The 22,763-nt window shown below is 40.7% G+C and overlaps 2 protein-coding genes across 5 annotated transcripts in view; one reads left to right on the top strand and one right to left on the bottom strand.

Annotated features, from left to right (window-relative positions):
• Nucleotides 1–13,183, bottom strand: part of CEP57L1 (centrosomal protein 57 like 1) — a 73,938-nt gene extending 60,755 nt beyond the window's left edge. Inside the window, exon 1 of one of the 3 annotated variants that reach the window (XM_055433543.2) lies at nucleotides 13,054–13,183. The gene's annotated coding sequence lies outside the window, so the exon portion shown is untranslated. The other 2 variants (XM_055433542.2, XM_055433541.2) reach the window with 2 other exon arrangements.
• A 420-nt stretch (nucleotides 13,184–13,603) lies between these two features.
• SESN1 (sestrin 1) overlaps nucleotides 13,604–22,763 on the top strand; it is a 114,984-nt gene continuing 105,824 nt past the window's right edge. For both annotated transcript variants that reach the window (XM_055433538.2, XM_055433540.2), the window contains exon 1: nucleotides 13,604–14,405. In XM_055433538.2, coding sequence (XP_055289513.1) covers nucleotides 14,127–14,405 — 279 coding nt within the window. In that variant the 5' untranslated portion in view covers nucleotides 13,604–14,126. The remainder of the gene's footprint in view (nucleotides 14,406–22,763) is intronic.

Here is a 22,763-nt window from a genome sequence, read left to right on the forward strand (position 1 = left end):
GACTCTTTGCGACCCCATGGACTGTAGCTGCCAGGCTTCTCCGTCCATGGGATTCTCCAGGCAGGAATACTGGAGTGGGTTACCATTTCCTTCTCCAGGGGATCTTCCCGACCCAGGGATTGAACCCAGGTCTCCAGCATTGAAGGCAGACGCTTAAAGTGAGTATAGATTTTAAAAAAATAATAATTTTTAAAAATCTATTAAAGTATGCCAGAAATACAGGAGATTTAGACATTTAAAACATATTGCAGTAAATCTGGTAGACTTTCCGATGGCTCAGTGGGTAAAGGACCACTCTGTCAATGCAGGAGACACAGGAGACGCACGCTCAATCTGTGGGTCAGGAAGATCCTTTGGAGAAGGAAGTGGAAACTCACTCCAATGTTCTTGCCTGGAAAACCCTATGGACAGAGAAGCCTGGTGGGCTACAGTCCAAAGGGTCACAAAGAGTTAGACACAACTAAGCACACACACATATTGCATAGTAAATTTGGTAACATCAAAGACAGATGAACTAGAGAAAATACTAAAAGAAAAAAAATTACTAAAACAGTAAATCTGATTTAAGTGGTTCATTCATTTATTCTTGAAAAATAGGAACAAAATAACACACAAAAAAGAAAAAGGAATGTTTTTCTAAGAATAGTATGTATGATAATGTTTTACGAAATAGGTGTTTTAAGGGTGAAAAGAATATAATTCAAATCAGTCTTATTGAGGAAAGAATTCAAATCAATTTTGTTACAGACACCTTAAAAATAAAATCTAAAGATTCAAAATTTGATCCATCTGGACAACACACATACATACACACCAAGGTACACACATAATAAATAAATAAATGGTTGATAAACTATTTTTCTACAAGACAAAATTAAAAAAAAAACCTAGTATTTGGAAGAAAATCTATTTATGTTACTAAATGATAGATGATCAGGAAAATTTCCTTTAAAAACATAAACTGAAGTCAGTCAAAATATAGAGAGATAATATTTAAGGTTCAGATGGCTTCAGTATTTCACAGTATAAAAAGGTGAAACTACTGGAGAGAAACCACAGGTGGGCTTTTGCAAGCCTATATGACTAGGCAAGGGCTTCCCTGGTGGTTCAATGGTAAAGAATCCACTTGCCAATGCCAGAGACATAGGTATGATTCCTGGGTCGGGAAAATCCCAAGGAGAAGATCTGTTTAAAACAAGACTGATTTGAATTATGTTCTTTTCACCCTTAAAACACTCCAGTATCCCACTGACAGAGGAGCCTGGCAGGCTATAGTCCATGGAGTTGCAAAACTTAGCAACTAAACAACGAAGACTAGGCAAAGTTGCAAAGAAATCTCAATATGAACAAATAACAGGGTGTTTTGATTGAAGCAAAATATTCCTAACTGTAGGCAGTCTTTCCAAACAATCTGCACATACACCACTCAGCCAGCTTAACAATATATAACACTAGAGTACTGAAATGGAGCTGTTAGTCCATTTTCCTGACTGTTCCAGATAAAGCTCTCCCTGACCCCATCTTTGGGTCGAGTTCAAGTCTCTTGCTCAAGGAACACTTTGGAAGAACAAAACTTACATAGTTGTAAAGATTCAGCACATTATTTTTTCTTTCTAAATTTCTGTCACCTTTTAATATTATTGATCAAAATGAATAATTTCAGATCAGAAGTAACTTTATTAATAAAAATATAAGAGAATCAGGCACAGATCTTATAAGAAAAAAAAAAGTTGCTCAGTTGTGTCTGATTCTTACATCTTTCACCAAAAACACTCTACCTCCAAACATACAACCTGTAGCATAAAACACAAAGCTATAAAACTCCTAGAGGGTAACATAGAAGAAAACCTAGGTGACTTTGAGTTTGGCAATGACTTTTTAGATACAACACCAAAGACATAATCCACGAAAGAAAAAATGACAAGTTTGCCTGTATTAAAATTAAAAGCTTCTGCTTTGCAAAAGACACGGGCAAGAGAATGAAAAGATGAGCCACAGACTGGGAGAAAGTATTTGAGAAACATATCTGATAAAGAACTTGTGTCCAAAATATACAAAGAACTCCTAAAACTCAACAACAACAAAAAACCAAACCAATCAGTTTTAACACTAATCTTTAAAAAGACCTGAACAGACACTTCACCAAGAAGATATACAGGTGGCAAATGAGCATATTAAAAATGCTCAACATCATATTTCACTAGGTAATTGCAAATTAAAATGAGATATCATTATTCACCTACTAGAATGGCTAAAATCCAAAACAATAACAAACACCAAATGGTGAGAAGGATGTAAAGGAAGGCGAACTCTCATTCATTGCTGGTGGAATGAAAAATGGAAGAGTCACTTTCAAAAACAGCTGGGAAATTATTACAAAGCTAATAACCATAAGTGATCACGGTGTGGCCTAGAGCTAGACATCCTGGAGTGTGACGTCAAGTGGGCCTCAGGAACCATTACTACAAACAAAGCTAGTTCAGGTGATGGAATTCCAGCTGAGCTATACCAAATCCTAAAAGATGATGCTGTAAAAGGGCTGCACTCAATATGCCAGCAAATTTGGAAAACTCAGCAGTGGCCACAAGACTGGAAAAAGTCAGTTTTCATTCCAATCCTAGAGAAAGGCAATGCCAAAGAACATTCAAACTACGTACAATTGTGCTCATTTCACATACTCAAAGTGAATGCTCAAAATCCTTCAGGCTAGGTTTAAGCAGTACGTGAATCGAGAACTCCCAGATGTACAAGCTGGATTTAGAAGAGGCAGAAGAACCAGAGATCAAATTGCCAACAACCACTGGATCACGGAGAAAAAAAAAGGGGGGGAATTCCAGAAAAACATCTACACCTGCTTCACTGACTACACTAAAACCTTTAACTCTGTGGATCATAACAATCTGTGGAAAATTCTTAAAGAGATGGGAGTACCAGACCACCTTACCACCTTACAGGTCTCCGGAGAAACCTGTATGCAGGTCCAGAAGCAACAGTTAGAACTGGACATAGAGCAACTGACTGGTTCAAAACTGGGAAAAGGAGTACTTCAAGGCTGTATATTGTCACCCTGCTTGTTTAACTTATGTGCAGAGTACATCATGCAAGATGCCAGGCTGAATGAAGCACGGGCTGGAATCAAGATTGCTGGCAGAAATATCAACAACCTCAGATATGCAGATGATACCACTCTAAGGCAGGAAGCAAAGAGGAACTAAAGAACCTCTTGCTGAAGGTGAAAGAGGAGAGTGAAACAGCTGGCTTAAAACTCAACATTCAAAAGCTAAGATCATGGCATCCAGTCCCATCGCTTCATGGCAAAAAGATAGGAGAAAAGGGGAAACAGTGACAAATTTAATTTTCTTGGGCTCCGAAATCACTGCAGATATTGACTTCAGCCATGAAATTAAAAGATGCTTGCTCTTTGGAAGAAAAGATATGACACACTTAGACAGCATATTAAAAAGCAGAGACATCATTTTGCCAACAAAGATCTATGTAGTCAAAGCTATGGTCTTTTTCAGTTGTTATGTACGGATGTGAGAATAGGACCACAAAAAGCCTTAGAACCAAAGAACTGACGCTTTAGAATTGTGGTGCTGGAGAAGACTCTTGAGAGTTCCTTGGACAGCAAGGAGATCAAACCAGTCAATCCTAATGGAAATAAACCCTGAATATTCACTGGAAGGACTGATGCTGAAGCTGAAGTTCCAATACTTTGGACACCTGATGCAAAGAGCTAACTCACTGGAAAAGAGCCTGATGCTGGGAAAGACTGAGGGCAGAAGAAGGAACGACAGAGGACGAAATAGTTGAATGGCATTACCTATGCAATGGACATGAGTTTGCGCAAACTCTGGGAGATAGTAAAGGACAGGGAAACCTGGCATGCTGCAGTCCATGGGGTCGCAAAGAGTCAAACATGACTTAGTGACTGAACAAAAATAACAACCATAAGATTACCATATAATCTAGCAATCATGCTCCTAGTTATTTATCCAAATAAAAACTTATATCCACAAAAAACCTGCCCAAGTGAAAACTTATGTCCACAAAAACCTGCACAAAATGTTCACAGCATCTTTATTCATAACTGCCAAAAACTAGAAGCAACCAAGATGTCCTTCAACAGGCAAATAGATAAACTACAACGACACAATGAAATATCATCCAGTGATAAAAATAAATACGCTATCAAGCCATGATAAAACATGGAGGAGCTTTAAATGTATATTTGCTAAGTGAAAGAAGCCAGTTTGACAAAGCTACGTACTGTATGATTCCAACCACATGACATTTTGAAACAGCAAAGTTATATAGATAGTATAAAGATCAGTGGTTGCCAGGGGGTTCAGGGAGGGAGAAAGTGTTAGTCGTTCAGACACGCCCGACTCTTTGCGACCCTATGGACTGTAGTCCGCCAGGCTCCTCAGTCCATGGGATTCTCCAGGCAAGAATACTGTAGTGGGTTGCCATTCCCTTCTACTAGGGGATTTACCCAACCCAGGGATTGAACCCAGGTCTCCTGCAGATTATTCAAGGAGAGAGACGCAAGTGTGAAAAGATTGGAGCATAGGGAATTTTTAGGGTGGTGACACTATTCTATATGATACTGCAATGATAGACAAATGACATTATGCATTCATCAAAATCCATAAAATGTACAAGTGTGAACCCTAATGCAAATTATGAACTTTGTTAAGAAAAAAAGAAAAAATACATAGTCCAACTCCCCTCATTTTATAGCCAAAGTCTCTGAGGCCCAGAAAGACCAATAGGCTTGCCAAAAATTACACAAAAAAAGAAGAGCTCAGGCCACAGCTGCAATCTGTTTTTATGGATAAAATTCAAAACCTACACTGTGATGGATATCAGGAGTTGTTAATTCAGCCCTGTTAAAGCTTGAGCTGGGCTACTATTAAAAGTTAAGACCCTCAAGGCTTTCTGACAGTGCGATATTAAACACAATAAGGGTATAAAGGATAAAGAATTCAGCTTAAGTTATGATTCTTTCATTTTGAGCACAACTGTAAAGAAGAGGCTAAACAACTGGAACTGATGAGGTGGCACTTCAGAAAGCTTTCCTTCAGGGAAGGCTGAACGAACGTCTGAGCTCTAAGTTGGTACCTGAGCTCTATGCTTAGGACCAAAAAAAAAAAAGAAAAAAAATCTGCAATGAGAAAAAAGTTACCACTCCTGGCGTGCTGTGATTCATGGGGTCACAAAGAGTCAGACACGACTGAGCAACTGAACTGAACTGAACTGAACAGTTATCAGGAGGCAGATAGATATGGATTCCAATCCTGGGCCTGCCATTTATTAGCTATGTATTATGGGGAAAGTTTCAACTCTCTGGACTGAGCCACCAGGGAAACCCAAGAATACTGGAGTGGGTAGCCTATCCCTTCTCTAGGGGATCTTCCCAACCCAGGAATTGAACCGGGGTCTCCGGCACTGCAGGCCGATTCTTTACCAGCTGAGCTACCAGGAAAGCCCATGCTGCTGTATACTCAGTGCCAAACATAGAGTGTGGCCATATTAGGTTTCCAATAAATACTGAACTGCTGTTTAATCACTAAGTCATGTTGACTCTTTTCGACTCCATGGACTGTAGCCCACCAGGCTCCTCTGTTCATGGGATTTTCCAGGCAAGAATACTGGAGTGGGTTGCCATTTCCTTCTCCAGGGGATCTTCCTGATCCAGGGATTGAATCCTCGTTGACTGAACAAATGAATGCAAATACTGGGCTTTCATTTCTCCGTTCCCCAACAATGAAGGTCACTGATGTAACTGATGAAGGAAAATGGCATTGCCTTCTTTAATAAATAAAACTGAGATCTAAGGTTGACAATGAAAGAAGACTCTCTACACGCAGAAGGGAAATTTATGAGTTAAATCCATGAGCTCCAGTTCTTGTCTTCAATATTGACTTTCCCCTTGGAGATCTCAATATCACTGTCCCTCCTCACTGGCCTTGTTGGGAGAAGAGTGTTGCTCCCCTTATAATGCTCGTGCCTTGTTAGATCTACGATTATGACTCCCTTATATATCTTGATACAGCAAAGATAAAGTTACAATATTTAAATAAAACTTTACCAAGGCCAGAAGATAATAAAAGAGAAGAAAACACAGACATCAAAAAAGAAATCAGGCAGTGAATCTTAAAAGTTAGGATTTTTCTCTCTGGGGTTTTTAGGCCCTATTCTATGATACTTCCTGATCTACCCAGAACTGGTGAATAAGAATCCATGCTTACCATAATCCCTCCTTAAAGACTAAACCTAGGAAAGAGAAGCCCAGAAGGATCCAGGGTTACCTATCCCCACCTAGTTAGATCATTTTACCCAAGCTGTAGTTTCCTGATCTGGAACCTACATTTTTGGAAAAGCTGAACAAGAGAAATGCCAGTCCTTTAGGAGAGACTCTCCTATATTCAGGGAGCTGTTATGGTTTTACCCTATAGGCCATCCCAAGTCAATCAATCTTTATCTCAATTCCGCATGCGTGCATGCTCAGTCGTGTCCAACTCTTTGCGACCCTAAGGGATTTTCCAGACAAGAATACTGGAGTGGGTTGCCATTTCCTTCTCCAGGCAATCTCCCCGAGCCAGGGACTAAATCCGCATCCCCTGTGTCTGCTGCATTACAGGCAGATTCTTTACAGCTGAGCCACCAGGAAAGCTCAATATTTCTTGAGCTCAATATTGAATATTAATAATTCAATATGAATATGGGAATAAATGCCAGATGCATACACTGCAGGATAACAGGGACTACCTACTGTCAAACCATTCAGTAATTTTAGCTCTCTAGGAATGTTAGTAGCATTCTACAAGTTGACTAGTCATTTCTTCTCGAAATTTGCAAATTCCTGGTTGCCCATTTCTGGGTTATTCTCTTTTTTCTCTGGTTAGTTTCAGACTCTCATTTATGCTTGTGTCATGCTCGGTCATGTCTGACTCTTTGCAACCCCATGGATTGCAGTCTGTCAGGTTCCTCTGTCTATGAACACTGGAGTGGTTTGCCATTTCCTCCTCCAAGGAAGAGTCAGGGATCGAGCCCATGTCTCCTGTGTCTCCTGCATTGGCAGGCAGATTCTTCACCACTGAGCCACCTTGGAAGCCCAGTTTCAGACTATCCTGGCTCTTATTCTGCATTTTCACCATAGCCAATTGAGTTGTTCCCATGGTTAGAGTATAACACCAACACAATGGTTATGAGTAAGCTTTGGATCAACTCTAGCATTTTTTTTTTTTAAGCTATGCAAGGGTAAAATAATATATGTGCAAAGCATTTAACAGAGTGCCTGAAACACAGAAGCACATAGACATGGTAGGTTAAAAGCAAAATAAAACAAAATATTCTAATAATTTCCAAATATACATCTCTAGCTCAGACCTCACTGCTGAGCTCAAAATGTATCCCCATATGACACATGGGGCCTATGAAAACTTAGAAATAAGATTACCCTCTGAAGGCTAAACAATCTGTACATAATGGACCAGAGCAGATATAAGCAAAGGTGGCTTATAGAGACAGAATGGCTCCAAGACTAGAGACTAGGTTACAATATAAATGTTTCAATATATTTAAAGACAGAATGTTTTCATCAAAAAGAAGAGTTGTCAAAGAATGGAAAAAGCAGCCTACAGAGGCAAAAACTGGAATCTCAAGTTCTGCTGTAGAGGTTCTCATAGCTTAATGCTATCAAGTGACCACAACATATATCTAATTTCCTTTGTTCCGATTCTAAGCTCCTAAGCAACCTGGTGATTTCTCATATAATTTTCCTACAGAGAAAACCCCTTAGTCAGAAAACCAGTATGCTATCTACTTGACAAATATCTCAAAGTATATCAATAATTTGGCATCCGAATAAATTCATCGATCATGTGTATCTCAGAAACTCTGGTGCACTTATCAAGACTGTGTGTGTAAGGGGACAAGACTTAGAAGCCTTGTACAAAGCCCAGAGAAAAATCCATGCACCTATGGACACCTTATCTTTGACAAAGGAGGCAAAAATATACAATGGAGAAAAGACAATCTCTTTAACAAGTGGAAACTAGGTCAACTAGTTTTTAACTAGAAAAACTGGTCAACCACGTGTAAAAGAATGAAACTAGAATACTAACAACATACACAAAATAAACTCAAAATGGATTAAAGATCTAAATTTAAGACCAGAAACTATAAAACTCTTAGAGGAAAACATAGGCAGAATACTCTCTGACATAAATCACAGCAAGATCCTCTATGAACCAACTCCCAGAGTAACGGAAATAAAAACAAAAATAAACAAATGGAACCTAATTAAACTTAAAAGCTTTTGCACAACAAAGGAAACGATAAGCAAGGTGAAAAGGCAGCCTTCAGAATGGGAGAAAATAATAGCAAACAAAACAACTGACAAAGAATTAATCTCCAAAATATACAAGCACTTCACGCAGCTCAATACTAGAAAAATGAACAACCCAATCTAAAAGCGGGCCAAAGAACTAAACAGACATTTCTTCAAAGAAGACATACAGATGGCTAATAAACACATGAAAAGATGCTCAACGTTACTCATTATTAAAGAACTGCAAATCAAAACCACTATGAGGTATCATCTCATGCTGGTCAGAATGGCTGCCATCAAAAAGTCTACAAGCAATAAATGCTGGAGAGGATGTGGAGAAAAGGGAACCCTCTTACACCGTTGGTGGGAATTCAAACTGGTACAGCCACTATGGAGAACAGTGTGGCGATTTCTTAAAACACTGGAAACAGAACTGCCATATGACCCAGCAATCCTACTGCTCAGCATATACACCGAGGAAACCAGAACTGAAAGAGATATATGTACCTCAGTGTTTACTGCAGCATTGTTTACAACAGCTAGGACATGGAAGCAACCTAGATGTCTTGTCCATCAACAGACGAATGGATAAGGAAGTTGTGGTACATAAACACAATGGAATTTTACTCAGTTATAAAAAAGAACGTATTTGAGTCAATTCTAATGAGGTGGATGAACCTGGAGCCTGTTATACGGAGTGAAGTAAGGCAGAGAAACACCAATAGAGTATATTAACGCATATATATGGAATTTAGAAAAACGGTAATGGCGATCCTAGATGCAAGGCAGCAAAAGAGACACAGATGTAAAGAACAGACTTTTGGACTATATGGGAGAAGGCGAGTGTGGGATGATTTCAGAGAATAGCACTGAAACATGTATATTACCATATGTAAAACAGATGGCCAGTGCAAGTTTGATGCATGAAGCAGGGCACTCAAAGCCAGTGCTCTAGGACAACCCAAAGGGATGGTATGGGGAGGGAGGTGAGAAGGGGGTTCAGGACGGGGGGCCACATGTGCACCCGTGGCTGATTCATGTTGATGTATGGCAATACAATATTGTAAAGTAATTACCCTTCAATTAAAATAAATAAATTTATTTAAAAAACACTGATCACAGATCAGAATAACAAATATAATAATAATGATTTAAAATACCGCGACAATTACCACAATGTGACAGAGACATGAAATGCTGTAGAAAAAATGGTGCTGATGTACTTGCCCAAAACAATGTTGCTATAAATGTCCAATTTGTTTAAAAAAAAAAAAAAGCATTACTTGTGAAGAACAACAAAAACAGGTATACCTGTTTAAAAAAAAAACCACGACTTAGGAGCGGTGGTTTTTTACAGTTAATTCATCAATGAATTTCACAGTGAAGGCCTCCTATTGGAGTACAACCAGTCAGCCTTTTCCTACTAGAGTACTATTCATTTAAAGCAGGAACTCCTCTACATATCCTCCAATTTGTGTTCAGTCATGCCGGACTCTTTGCGAGCCTGTGGACTGTAGCCCACCAGGCTCCTCTGTCCATGGAATTTTCCAGAATACTGGAGTGGATCTTTCCAATCCAGGGATTGAATCCACATCCCTTGTGTCTCCTGCGTTGACAGGAGGATTCTTTTCCACTAGGGCCACCTGAGAAGCCCCATCTTCTACTCTATACTATAAAAACATGTGACTATCTTGTAACAGGATGAGATATGTAGGAACATGGTAAAAATTATTAGCAAAATCAATTTCATGAGGATGAACACTACAATTTACTAGCAATAAAAGTTTGCCTTCTCCCCTTTACTTGCTGCTGCTGCTGCTGCTAAGTCGCTTCAGTCGTGTCCGACTCTGTGCGACACCATGGACGGCAGCCCACCAGGCTCCCCTGTCCCTGGGATTCTCCAGGCAAGAACACTGGAGTGGGTTGCCACTTCCTTCTCCAATGTGTGAAAGTGAAAAGTGAAAGTGAAGTCGCTCAGTCTTGTCCAACTAGTAGCGACCCCATGGACTGTAGCCCACCAGGCTCCTCTGTCCATGGGATTTTCCAGGCAAAAGTACTGGAGTTAGTAAGTTACAAATGTAGTTTTACAGTTGTTAATGTGATAATTTGATTGAAATATGTCTGCTTCTAAAGTGTTAGCAAGCAAGAACAGTAGCTGTGCCAGTTTTTGCAAATCACCTCCAGCTCTGAGTACAGTACCTCACAGAATGAACTTACTAAATATTTGAACGACTGGAAGAAAATGTTAATGTCAGAATTTTCACCCTGAAGGGTGTTTGGGAGATAAAATTGATAAGACTTAACAATAATTTGGCTACACATGTATGAAGGTGTAGGAGCAAATTAACTAAGACGGTGGTGGTCAAGCTCTCTTGCCCCCACGGCCTCTGGCTATTGCCCCATGTTTCCTAAATATATGGTTATGTAACAGCTGAGATCACTTACAGCACTGCGCATGCACGTCAAGATGTACCCGCTTGGCCACCAGCCACCTTTGCTCTGTAAACATATATAAGCTCCATCTGAAAAGCCGCTGCAGCTACATTATAGCTGTGTCCACTGGGTCAACCATGAGAGAATCCAGTGTGTCTGCTGTTATAGTTGCTATGCCAGTCAGGAGAGAATAAACATGTCTGCAGTTTCTATGGCTCCGTGAGCTTTCTTCCAGCTTTCCTGCTTGCACCTTGCCTACCCTGGGTTCAATGAACAGTCTAAACAGTGAGGAACAGTGAGGCAGAAGCACATTAAGAAACCAAGAATAAAGATTAGATTTCAAATTTTCATCACAAGTGGTTGGAGTTACCCTAAAGTGAAATATGGAACACTGGAGAACAATCAGAGGTGATAACCATGCATTTGGTTTTAATGAGTTTGCTGAGTTTGAAGTGCTTGTGAGCTATCCAAGACCTATCTTGGAGATGCATATAACAAAGTTCAAAGGTAAAGCTGGATGGAGCCATACATTTAAGAGTCATAAGTGGTGGTGAAACCACAGCTATGAATGAGATCATATATTCAATTACACAGTAAAAAGGAGACTTGGACTTAAGAAACTACCCTACCCTTTGTGGGTTGGACAAAGGAGGATGAGTCCCTCAAAAACAAAAGAAAAAAACAGCTTTTTTGGATTTTGAACCATACTCGTAAGTTCTCTTTTTTAAAAAATTTTGATTTAAACCAGTAATCTCAGAATGTTGAAGGCTTCCCAAACTAAACCAATTCATCAGAACTCTTTTCAAAGATAGGTCACTTTCAGAAACCATCTGGAAAATTCACAGTACCATTCTACTTGTTGCCTGAAAATACATCAATATACAAAAAGCTATCTCTTTCAAAATATGTATGACCTCGGCTTATTGCAGTTTCCTGAAATTACCTCTCTCTCTTTTCGCTCAGGGTTTCGCCACTTTCCCGGAGATGAAGATTTCCCTAACTTTCCAAAACTTGGCTAAGTGATCTTTTTTCTGTCCATCCCAATAATATGTCATAGTACTGTATGTTTAATGTGTGTACTGTGTGTTTAACCATTAATTAGATGTCTTTTCTACTGTTGTATATTAAGTACCTAACAAGGCTAAATTTTTAGAGACACATCTGTTCTGCAACTTTAAACACTTAAACTCTAATTTGGTTATCAGTCCATTGCCTGGCGTGCAGCTGTCCATGGGGTCGCAGAGTCAAAAATACGGAGCGACTGAACAACCACTGACAACCCTTCAAACGTTGACCTTCCTCTAGAGGAATGATTCAAATGGTAACTTGTAAACAAACGACTGAATCTTTAAAACATACTAAATTTTGGAGATTCTTTTCATACGGTATCCTTAAGGCCTGGAAGAATTCATATTTAGGAATACCAGGGATTCTTTCCCCTTTAGTCTCATACAAAATGGATTTGACAGCTCTCTTTGAATGCCTGGCTTGGGATGTCATTTCAGCAAGTAAAGCACAGAACACCCCCGCACAATGGCAAACAAAGACCGCAACTGCACAGGGATACCCAATCCATCACGCGCGAGCCCGCTTGACAGGGCGGAAGCAGAGGCAGCAGCGTGGAGCACCGGTTTCCACAGCATCCCTCCTGTCTGGCCTTACGCCGCACCCTCCGACCCTCAAGAAAGCGATCGTTCTCAAATTCCCGCCTCGACGCGGGAGAACTGGGCACCCGGACTAGTCCTGCCCAAGGTAGATTACTCATAGAAGTCCCTGGACTAAGGCTTACAGTCCTAGATGGTTCGGTTTCTAAAGTCCCAGAGGAAATGGAGGAAGGGAAAAAATCCTGTCAAAGAAAAGTGGCAGCCAAGCCCACAGTGCTCACCAAGCCGACGCTCTCAGTCAATCTTTGTCAGGGCTAACCGTTGGCTCGCAGGCCGCCAAAGGCAATGTCGCAGTGGCTCTTGGGGGCTGTAGTTTCTGTCGCAAACGAAAGGCGCAGACAACACCCAAACTACCTTTCCCAGAAGTCAATGCGAGCACGCCCTGCTTCCTTAAGTCTGGGGTTTGGCGTAATAAAGACAGCGTTCTTATTTTCAGACTGACCTTAAACTTAGATTCAGGCACTTCCAGGTGTACGTCTATGCACACTTCCTTTTCCGTGTTTGTGTTGTCTGTGATAGCGCACTTCAACCTCCCCTTACTTTCTTTTTCCCCCGTTTTTGGTCCAAAGAAGCCAAACGCCAGGGGATAGAAAACGCTCCCCGGCGCAGATTAAGTACCTCTTAATGCGCATGCGCCTTGATTGCTGTCACGCTTGCGTAGCAACCGGCAGCGGTTGGCGGCCGCGCGCGGACTTGGGGTCTGGAGGTAGCCCGTGGGTGGGCGGGGCTTTTTCCGATGGCTTTGCCACCGCGGGTCGCGTCTACTAGGGCGGGGAAGAGGGCGCAGGGGCAGGGGCGGCTCCTGGTTTGCGCCGGGCGGAGAAAGGGGAGGGGCTGGGGGTGAGGACCCCATCTTCCCTCCCCGCTCCCGCCCTCTGGGCCGAGCCCCACAGATGAGGCTGGGCGAAGGGGCGGGCTCTGCGCCGCGGGCCCCGCCGCTCCGCCAGCTTCGCGGCCCATTGCGGGGCTGCCCTGTGCCCGTCTGGCTTGGAGGGCGGTGGGCGAGGACGCAAGGATTGGAACAGAAGCGGCGTCTGCCCAGGGCACTCGGACCCGACAGGGCAGGAGACGCTTTTCCTCCAGCGCTACCGAGACAGCGGCTGCACAAGGCTGCCGCCCCCGGGAGCGTCAGGGTCTCCGGCCGTGGCGGCCAGCGAGCCGGGGTTCGGCAAGCCTTCCCAGCCGGCGCCGGCCGGGAGGGAGGAGCTGCGGAAGGCGGGGACTGGGTGCCGGAGGAGGGGCGGGGTGGGAACGCTCCCGAGAACACCGTGGCTGCACTGACAAAAATCACCGAATGGCTGGAGCGCGTTCAACTGTTACCAGCCTTTTTGGGCAGAGCACGGGTTTGACAGCTCCCCAACGTGAGGATATCCGCTGACCCCACGGGTCGCAGAACACTTTCCCGACACTGGCTGTGCAGCAAAGCCAGCTCTGTAAGGTTTCAACTTGCCAACTTTCTTTTTCCAGTCTCTGGCCAGAAGACTGCCCCTCCGGGTAGAAGGAGAGGGCGAGCTCTGTCTTGTAGCTCGAAGAGACGCTTCTGGTTCCAAATGTCACCCAGACGTGCTTTTTCATGACGATTCTAGTTCTCTGATTTCATCCTTATATTTCTTGTTTTAAAAATATAAAGTGCTTTGGGGGGCATGCTGAAAGTTAACTGAAGACGGCAAAGAAAAAACTCCACCGTTGTCATGGCTGAAGGAGAGAATGAAGTGAGATGGGATGGACTGTGCAGTAGAGATTCAACTACTAGAGAAACAGCTCTGGAAAACATTAGGCAAATCATTGTGAGAAAAACCGAGTGTCTTCGTTTGGTGAAAGAGACACCTTATGTTCCAGCAGACGGCCTTTCAAATGCGGTCTCTTTGGATGGACTGAATAAGCTTCTTGCTCATCTGCTTATGCTTTCTAAGAGGTGTCCCTTTAAAGATGTGAGAGAGAAAAGTGAGTTTATCCTGAAGAGCGTCCAGGTAAGAGCATTTTAAGTACAACTGTTTATCTAGTACAGTGAAGTTTACTTGCAGATATTCACTTTATAATTGCTTCAAGTAAGTTTGTTATAATTTGAATTACCTTAAATTCAGAACGTTCTGTAAAACGTTTAATTTGGGGTTAAAATTGGACAAGGTGAACTAAAGTAAAAGTAATTTTCAAGTACAACTAAATAAGTATTGTCTTTCTAGAGAGTTTTAGCAGAAATGCATTCTTCCTGGGAAAAATACGTGAAAATTACGGTTAATTACAAGTAAATACTTGCTTTTCTTTACATTCAGTTTTACATGTTATTGGAAACTGTAGCCAGTATGCTTTTCATATTGTTACAAACAATGTTCTATGTGGAAAGTTTCACGTTTAAAAGCTTCTAAAATGATTAAGGATATTAAATGTTTCCTAGTCAGCTTGTTCGAGATAACTGGTGAAACAGTTTTCTCTTGTTCTTAAAAACAAAACAAAAAACCCCAGAATTTGTTTCCTAAATGCAACCTTTCTTTTCTGAAAGAAAGAGCTATAAATAATAAAAGCCCATGTTGTAAAGGAGCTGACATCTGCAGATTGAAAAATTGGATCCAGGTTGAGTGACTGATAGACTCTTATGATCAATTACTCAACTAGCTTTCTCTGTGTTTGACTCTTATGATCAATTACTTAACTAGCTTTCTCTGTGTTTGCCCAAGTTTGATTCTTTTCTTTCTCACATACATTTCTATTTAAGTTGTAAAAGATTGTTATAGTTTTCCTTCTGCTTGTACATATTCAGTTTATCTTTTTTATTAGTTTTTTTTTAAGAATAAGGTTTTTTAGAAATTAAGAATGGTCAAAATGCTCTTTATGTTTCTCTGTCTAAATTACTCAATTCACATGTGTTCAAAGAAATGGTATGCGAAGTTTTTTAAATGTATGATTTACTTGGGTATATATATATAAAAGCTAAGATGAACAGTTTTTCTATTCTGGTTTGAATTCAGTTTAAAGCAACAGAAAAGTAATAATGTGCTTAAAACAAAGACTCTTTAAGATCTTGGATATTTCTTTTCACAAACAGTGGAAACAATCGTTACAATTTACATTTATCCAGAGTTCAGTCAGTCAGTTCAGTCGCTCAGTCATGTCCGACTCTCCGCGACCCCATGAATCACAGCACGCCAGGCCTCCCTGTCCATCACCAACTCCCGGAGTTCACTCAAACTCATGTCCACAGAGTCGGTGATGCCATCCAGCCATCTCATTCTCGGTCGTCCCCTTCTCCTCCCGCCCCCAACCTTTCCCAGCATCAGAGTCTTTTCCAGTGAGTCAACTCGTCGCATGAGGTGGCCAAAGTATTGCAGTTTCAGCCTTAGCATCAGTCCTTCCAATGAACACCCAGGATCGATCCAGAGTTACGAGAGAGGAATTATTATTCTAGCACTTGAAGTTTCCCCTTTTAAGCATCAAAAGTTATTTCTCTATCTTAGTGACTACAAGAACCATTTCTTTTTTCATAATGGGGTCATCATTTTGCGTATCAAGTACGTACTGTTTGTTGTACAGTTGAGGGTGGAATGTATGTATAGGACTCTATGATCCACTTTGAATTTGTGTGTTCAATTTTTATAGTTTCTCTGTTCCTTCCCTTGCTGTCAGTATTCTTCATTTCAGCCTCTTCTTGAATGCTTTATTTTGCTACTTTTAAAAATTACTAGAACAGGAAACCAGATAGCCAATTTTGTTATGAGTTAGATTGAAAACTGAAGTAATTAGACTCTGGAGATTACAAGGTCAAAGGACTGACATAATGGTAAGTAAATGGGTACTGGTATTAAACCTGGGCTCAGATTCTCCTTCTTTATTAATATACTGTATAACCTTGAATGAGTTATTTGACCTCTCTTAGCTTGGATTTCCGGAGAAGGCAATGGCAAGCCACTCCAGTGTTCTTGCTTGGAAAATCCCAGGGACGGGGGAGCCTGGTGGGCTTCCATCTATGGGGTCACACAGAGTCGGACACGACTGAAGTGACTTAGCAGCAGCACCAGCTTGGATTTCCACATCTATAAAATGGGTATAATAATACAGAGGTGTGTTATTATAGTAAATTAATATTATAAAGGAGATGTAAAATTCCCTATATGTAATGGATGCTCCTGTCCTCTTATTTTTTAAAAAACATTTATTTATTTTTTGCATGGGTCTTCATTGTGGCACTCAGGACCTTCAATCTTCCTTGCAGCATGTGAGATCTAATTCCCTGAACAGGGACCTAAACCCAGGCCCCCTGCATTGAGAATGCAGAGTTTTAGCCACTGGACCATCAGGGAAGTCCTTCCTCTCTCCCCTTTCATAAAGGAAATACATGGACTATGTGATATGTATTTTAAGACTCATTCATTCTGCAAAAGGAATCAAGAATCCTACTATGACGTTTTCCTGTCATGAAGGTATAACTTCATTTTCATCTTTGCATCTATTGTACATCATTCCAGCCAAAATTCTAACAGGCATTTTACTTATATTGGGTTATAATCACATATTTATGTGTCTTTCTCCCCTAGGAGGGCTATAAGTTCTCAAGAGTATTCACTGGGACTTGAAAGCTACTAAATAAATATTGTGTCTTAGTCTGAATAGAAGTTACTATTAATAGATATGGGATTTTCCATCCCTGCATCATTCATTCCTGCCTTCATTCAACAAATGTTAATTGAACCCCTGCTAAATGCCATTCTAAGAACTGAGAATCAGTGGTAACAATTTTGACATTCGACTGAAGGGAAACTGACCATAAAGAAGTAAACAAATAAACAATGTAATTTTAGATAATATAGGAAGACTTCCCTGAAGAGATGGCATTTAAACAGAAATGAATAAGTACTATCCAGGCAAAAATGAGATTGTGAGGGGGACATTTGTAGGGAATAGTATATGTGAAGGCCTCATGGTTAAAGAGATCAGGTAATTTAGTAGTGGAAAGTAATGCAGTTTGAAGAGAGTGTGAAAGTTTAAATACATATTTAGAAGTCAGAGCTGACTCCAATACTTTATTAACTCTACAACCTTTGGTAAGTTACATAATCTCTCCTTGACTCAGTTTTCTCATCTGCAGAATGAGGATGAGAATAGTTCTGGCTTCACAATGAGAATAAAATGAAATAATGCTTACAAAGCATAGCACAGTGCCTAGCAAATAAGAAACACCATAAAGCTAGGAATTTTTACTGTTTTTAGGCAGGAGCCAGAGAACAGAGGACCATGTTAAGAGTTAGAGATGTCATCCTAGGAACAAAGAGAAGCCACTGAGGGGCGTTGAGCAAGATGGTGACATGCTACATGGTGTATTAGAAGCATCACTTTGGAAGAAATTTGGAGAATGGATTTCAGGGGTCAAGACTGAACGTGCAACAGTAAGGAGGTTGGTCACTAGTCCAAAGCAAAACTGGTGGAGTAGGATGTGGTAGACAAAGTGCAAGAAGGTGACTAGGTTTGGGAGGTAGGTAAGGAGTTAGAAACCACTGGATATAGTATTTAATTGGATATAGGAGTCGAGGAAGTAAAACGAAGGATGGCTCTAAAGTTTCTAGCTTAAACTCCTTGGTGAATAGTTAAGTCATTTCAGGAGACAAGAGTGGTAGAAGGTTAATTTAGGGGAGTGATGAGTTCTGTTTTACACAGGTTGAGATTAAGTTGCCTTTGATAAATCTGATTAGAAATAACTCTTAAAGGGATTTCTGCCCCTGACACCACGTTCTACTTCTGACATTGGTATCTCTCACTTTGCCAGACTTAACCCATCCTCCACCTTTCTATCCATCCTCCACTTAATTGCATAGCTGTTTATCTAAAACAGAAATCTGACCATGTTTCTCTCCTCCTGAAAATCCCTTAGGTTAGAATCTAAACTTCTTAATGCCTAGCATCATCTGGCCTGTACTCGATGCTGCAGCTTCACTTCTCACACTAGCTTCACAAGGGAAACCAAGTAATGTAGTGTTCCATAATACCTTCTGTTGTTCATTAGTAAGCAGCAAAAGCTGAACTGTATTTGCAGTTTTTGCAGCTATTCCTTAATTGCTACAGGTCATGTTGTCAGGGAGAGATGGTAGGATGGATTCAACTCAAAATGATTGAACGTGTAAAAATGGGCACTTCGAGAGGCAGCATTCTCTGTTTGTATTCCTGTTCTCAGTTTATTGATTTCAAGTCAACATAATTTTAAATCTGTTCAACACATTTTTGAGAGCTCTTCTTTGCTAAGCAGTGTACTCAGGAGTGAAAGATCAATTAGATTTATTCCCTGCTTTTGAAGAAGGTCTTCTGTTCTCATAGAAGGAATTGTGCTATTTATTTAAACCTATAATACGTTTTGGATATGCTTGATTCCCGAAGCAGAGAAACGGACTGGCCCATTATAAATATAGTCTACCTGTGAGCAATGGTCTTTATGATGCATGAAATTAAGGGAGAAAATGTGTGTGTGTATATTCATCAAAACATCATAAGGAGTATCTGAAATAGCCAAGCACTTTTCCAAGAATAGTCATTTGATCCTTCTCATTTCTGTACCATGACAAAAGAAAACTTAAACTTTCTTATATGTATGCCAGCAATGAACATTGTCTGAAAGTAACTTGGCTTAAGGTAGAAAATTTAGACCATGCAACAGAGTATTTGTCTTTGTTATGTGGGATGGAGGAGATTTTCATTTAGTGAAGTGATTGTTACCAGCATCTCCCCACTTGCCCAGGGAGAAATGAAACTTTAACTGTTGGGTATGGTGCACATTTATTGTTGTTAAAGTTGCAGATGAAGTATCCAGTTGGTATCCGTTGGGTAATATATAGTTTGTGGGTTTAACAATAGAGGTTAATAAATCTCTTGTTCACATAGTGAGTCTGGAGGTTGGGCTGTTTCAAGCTTGAATGATTGATTCATTAGCTGAACTACATTACCCTTTTGCCTTTTGTCATTTTGTTCACCTTTGCTCAGTGTAGCAAGGGCTGTCTTAGCTCATGGTTGCAAGGTTGCTACAGCAGTTCCATGCACCATGTGCAGTCATTGAACATTTTCAGCTTAAGAGGAAAAGAGTTTTTTCCTGTGTATCTATCAGGGAAGAAAAACTTTCCCCAGAAACCCTCAATTTCTATTGAGCAGTGTCATATGCCCTTTACCAAGCCAGTAACTGGCAGCGAAACTGGGCATTTATGTTTTTGGTTTGGATTAATCCACATCCAGCCTCTAAGAGCCAGGAGAGCCCCCATCATGTGAACAGAAATTCCTGTTCTTGAGGAAGAAGAGGGATGGAAGATAGGTTTAGTTAGAGGCTGTCAATAAAACTTATATTTAACTAGGTAATATATTGCATTGGTCTAGTTATAATTTAGATTCTGTAAGATTAGGAATATAACTAATTTATAATGATACTATGAAATATAACAAATTGGGAACATTCTGGAAGCAGATTTGGCCTTTTAAGATTTTGTTTTTATTTCTGTTTTACTGCTGTGACTAATCAAAGTCACACATTTAAGGTAGTCCATCTGAAACATGCTGACTCTTATGCATCACGGCAGATATGAAAGTGCTCATTCAGTATCTTCACTGAGTTTCTCTCTTCCATATACACTGGTTTTTGGCCTTCCTTACTTTATTGATATACTGAGAACTCAATCCCTTTCCCTCAGAAAGCCTACTGGCTTGCTTCTCTCCGCTATGCTTCCTCTTATTCCTATCTCTGATCACTTTCTTTGCTTTTGAGCGCAGAGGAGAATACTATCTATCCTCAGGTTGTCTGGACTTCTTTGAATGAAAAATGTAAAGAAATTGAAGGCAAACCTTTAACTTTTTTCCCTAAATGGTTTGAAAACAAAAGGAAGAGCCTGTGTTCTTTTTAGCCACTGGCTTACAGGGTGAATAATATCTATGCTCTCTATGCTCAGTGTCCTCTTGAAATATATAAATCATCCTGTCCTCTTTCTTTGTTTTGACTTTTAAGAAAGATTGAAACTAACAAGGATTCTTTTTTTTTTTAAGTTTTCAGATTTCAAATATTTTATTCCTGTTTTAGTGTCCCAAATGGTCTCTAGCATAGAAACAAAAAGGTAGAATGATTAGTTTTTAGAATAGTTTTTTAACATAGTTGTTGTTTTGTTCAGATGTAGTGTTTGGTAGGAAAATGGGATGTTAAATGTTTGCCTATTAGATTTCAATTTAAGGTCTTGGATAATCTGTATTAGGAGGACTCCCTGAAAAAATAGCTTAATTAGAATTATTTTATCTTTAACACTTTGTGCCCTTAAAGTGCTGTACAGATCATTCATGGAGTAAAAGACAACAAATAGATATGCTGGTCTTTGTTTTAGAGTTATATTAATTTTCTTTTTGGTAAGCTGTTAGAAATTTGCAGAATACCTTTTAACTATTTGAGTAGATAATAACTCAGACAGCCAATTTAAAGATTTGTTGAAACTTTGATGTGACAAAAAGTAGCTGCAGACTCTTGGGTCTAATGAAGTGTTAGTAATCAGAGCCTTATTTGGTGTTATGTCTTCACTTCAGTTCAGTCGCTCAGTCATGTCCAACTCTTCGTGACCCCATGAACCGCAGCACGCCAGGCCTCCCTGTCCATCACCAACTCCCTGAGTCCACCCAAACCCATGTCCATTGATGCGGTGATGCCATCCAACCGTCTCATCCGCTATTGTCCCCTTCTCCTCCTGCCCTCAATCTTTCCCAGCATCAGTGTCTTTTCAAATGAGTCAGCTCTTCGCATCAGGTGGCCATAGTATTGGAGTTTCAGCTTCAACATCAGTCCTTCCAATGAACACCCAGGACTGATCTCCTTTAGGATGGACTGGTTGGATCTCCTTGCAGTCCAAGGGACCGTCAAGAGTCTTCTCCAACACTACCGTTCAAAAGCATCAATTCTTCGGCGCTCAGCTTTCTTTATAGTCCAACTCTCACATCATACAGGACCACTGGAAAAACCATAGCCTTGATTAGATGGACCTTTAATCACAGATAATTTCATTCTAAAAACAGTGTTTATAAGTAGCAAATTAGCATGTACTGGAGGAACCAGAGACATGGTAAATTTTAGAATTTGTGGGAGGACAGGGGAGATGCTGGTGAAGGGAAGGAAGTGCCTAAAATTCATAAAGAGATGAAAGTTGCGCTGGACGCAGTTTGTATGTCCAGCTCATACAAGCAAGCCTCACCACAAGTTATAATCTTCTTTGTCACAGTTTCTCAAATCAGTCTATTTTTTTCACACCATGGTAAAATATTTGCTTTTTAATTGAAGTCAATGGAAAAAAGGATTTACTTTGACCCATCTTTTCTAGACCATATTTATTACATTAAGAGAGAAAGACCTTAATTGACCTTGATGATATGACCTAGTACTTCAGTGACACTGGCATAGTATACTCTGGGGCACCTGAGGATTCTTCAGAATATTTGATAATGGTATTACTGCCTACAGTGGGCAAACTGGAAATTTAAGTCACACTATGGCCTCTTGATGAAAGTGAAAGAGGAGAGTGAAAAGGTTGGCTTGAAGCTCAACATTCAGAAAACAAAGATCATGGCATCTGGTCCCATCACTTCATGGGAGATAGATGGAAACACAGTGAAAACAGTGTCAGACTTTATTTTTTTGGGCTCCAAAATCACTGCAGATGCTGATTGCAGCCAGGAAATTAAAAGACGCTTACTCCTTGGAAGGAAAGTTCTGACCAACCTAGATAGTATATTAAAAAGCAGAGACATTACTTTGCCAACAAAGGTCCATCTAGTCAAGGTTATGGTTTTTCCCGTGGTCATGTATGGATGTGAGAGTTGGACTGTGAAGAAAGCTGATTGCCGAAGAATTGATGCTTTTGAACTGTGGTGCTGGAGAAGACTCTTGAGAGTCCCTTGGACTGCAAGGAGATCCAACCAGTCCATTCAAAAGGAGCTCAATCCTGGGTGTTCATTGGAAGGACTGATGCTAAAGCTGAAACTGCAATACTTGGCCACCTCATGTGACGAGTTGACTCACTGGAAAAGACTCTGATGCTGGGAGGGATTGGGGGCGGGAGAAGGGGACGACAGAGAATGAGATGGCTGGATGGCATTACCGACTCTGTGGACATGAGTTTGAGTGAACTCCGGGAGTTGGTGATAGACAGGGAGGCCTGGCGTTCTGTGGTTCATGGGGTCACAGAGAGTCGGACACGACTGAGCGACTGAACTGAACTGAACTGATGGCAACATTGGGGCTTCCCTGGTGGCTCAGAGGTAAAGAATCTGCCTCCAGTGTAGGAAACCCGGCTTCGATCCCTGGGTAGGGAAGACCCCCTGGAGGAGGGCATGGC

This window comes from Moschus berezovskii, chromosome 10, assembly GCF_049115385.1.
Source record: "Moschus berezovskii isolate FMDL1 chromosome 10, NW_MosBer_1.0, whole genome shotgun sequence".
Lineage (NCBI taxonomy): Eukaryota > Metazoa > Chordata > Mammalia > Artiodactyla > Moschidae > Moschus > Moschus berezovskii.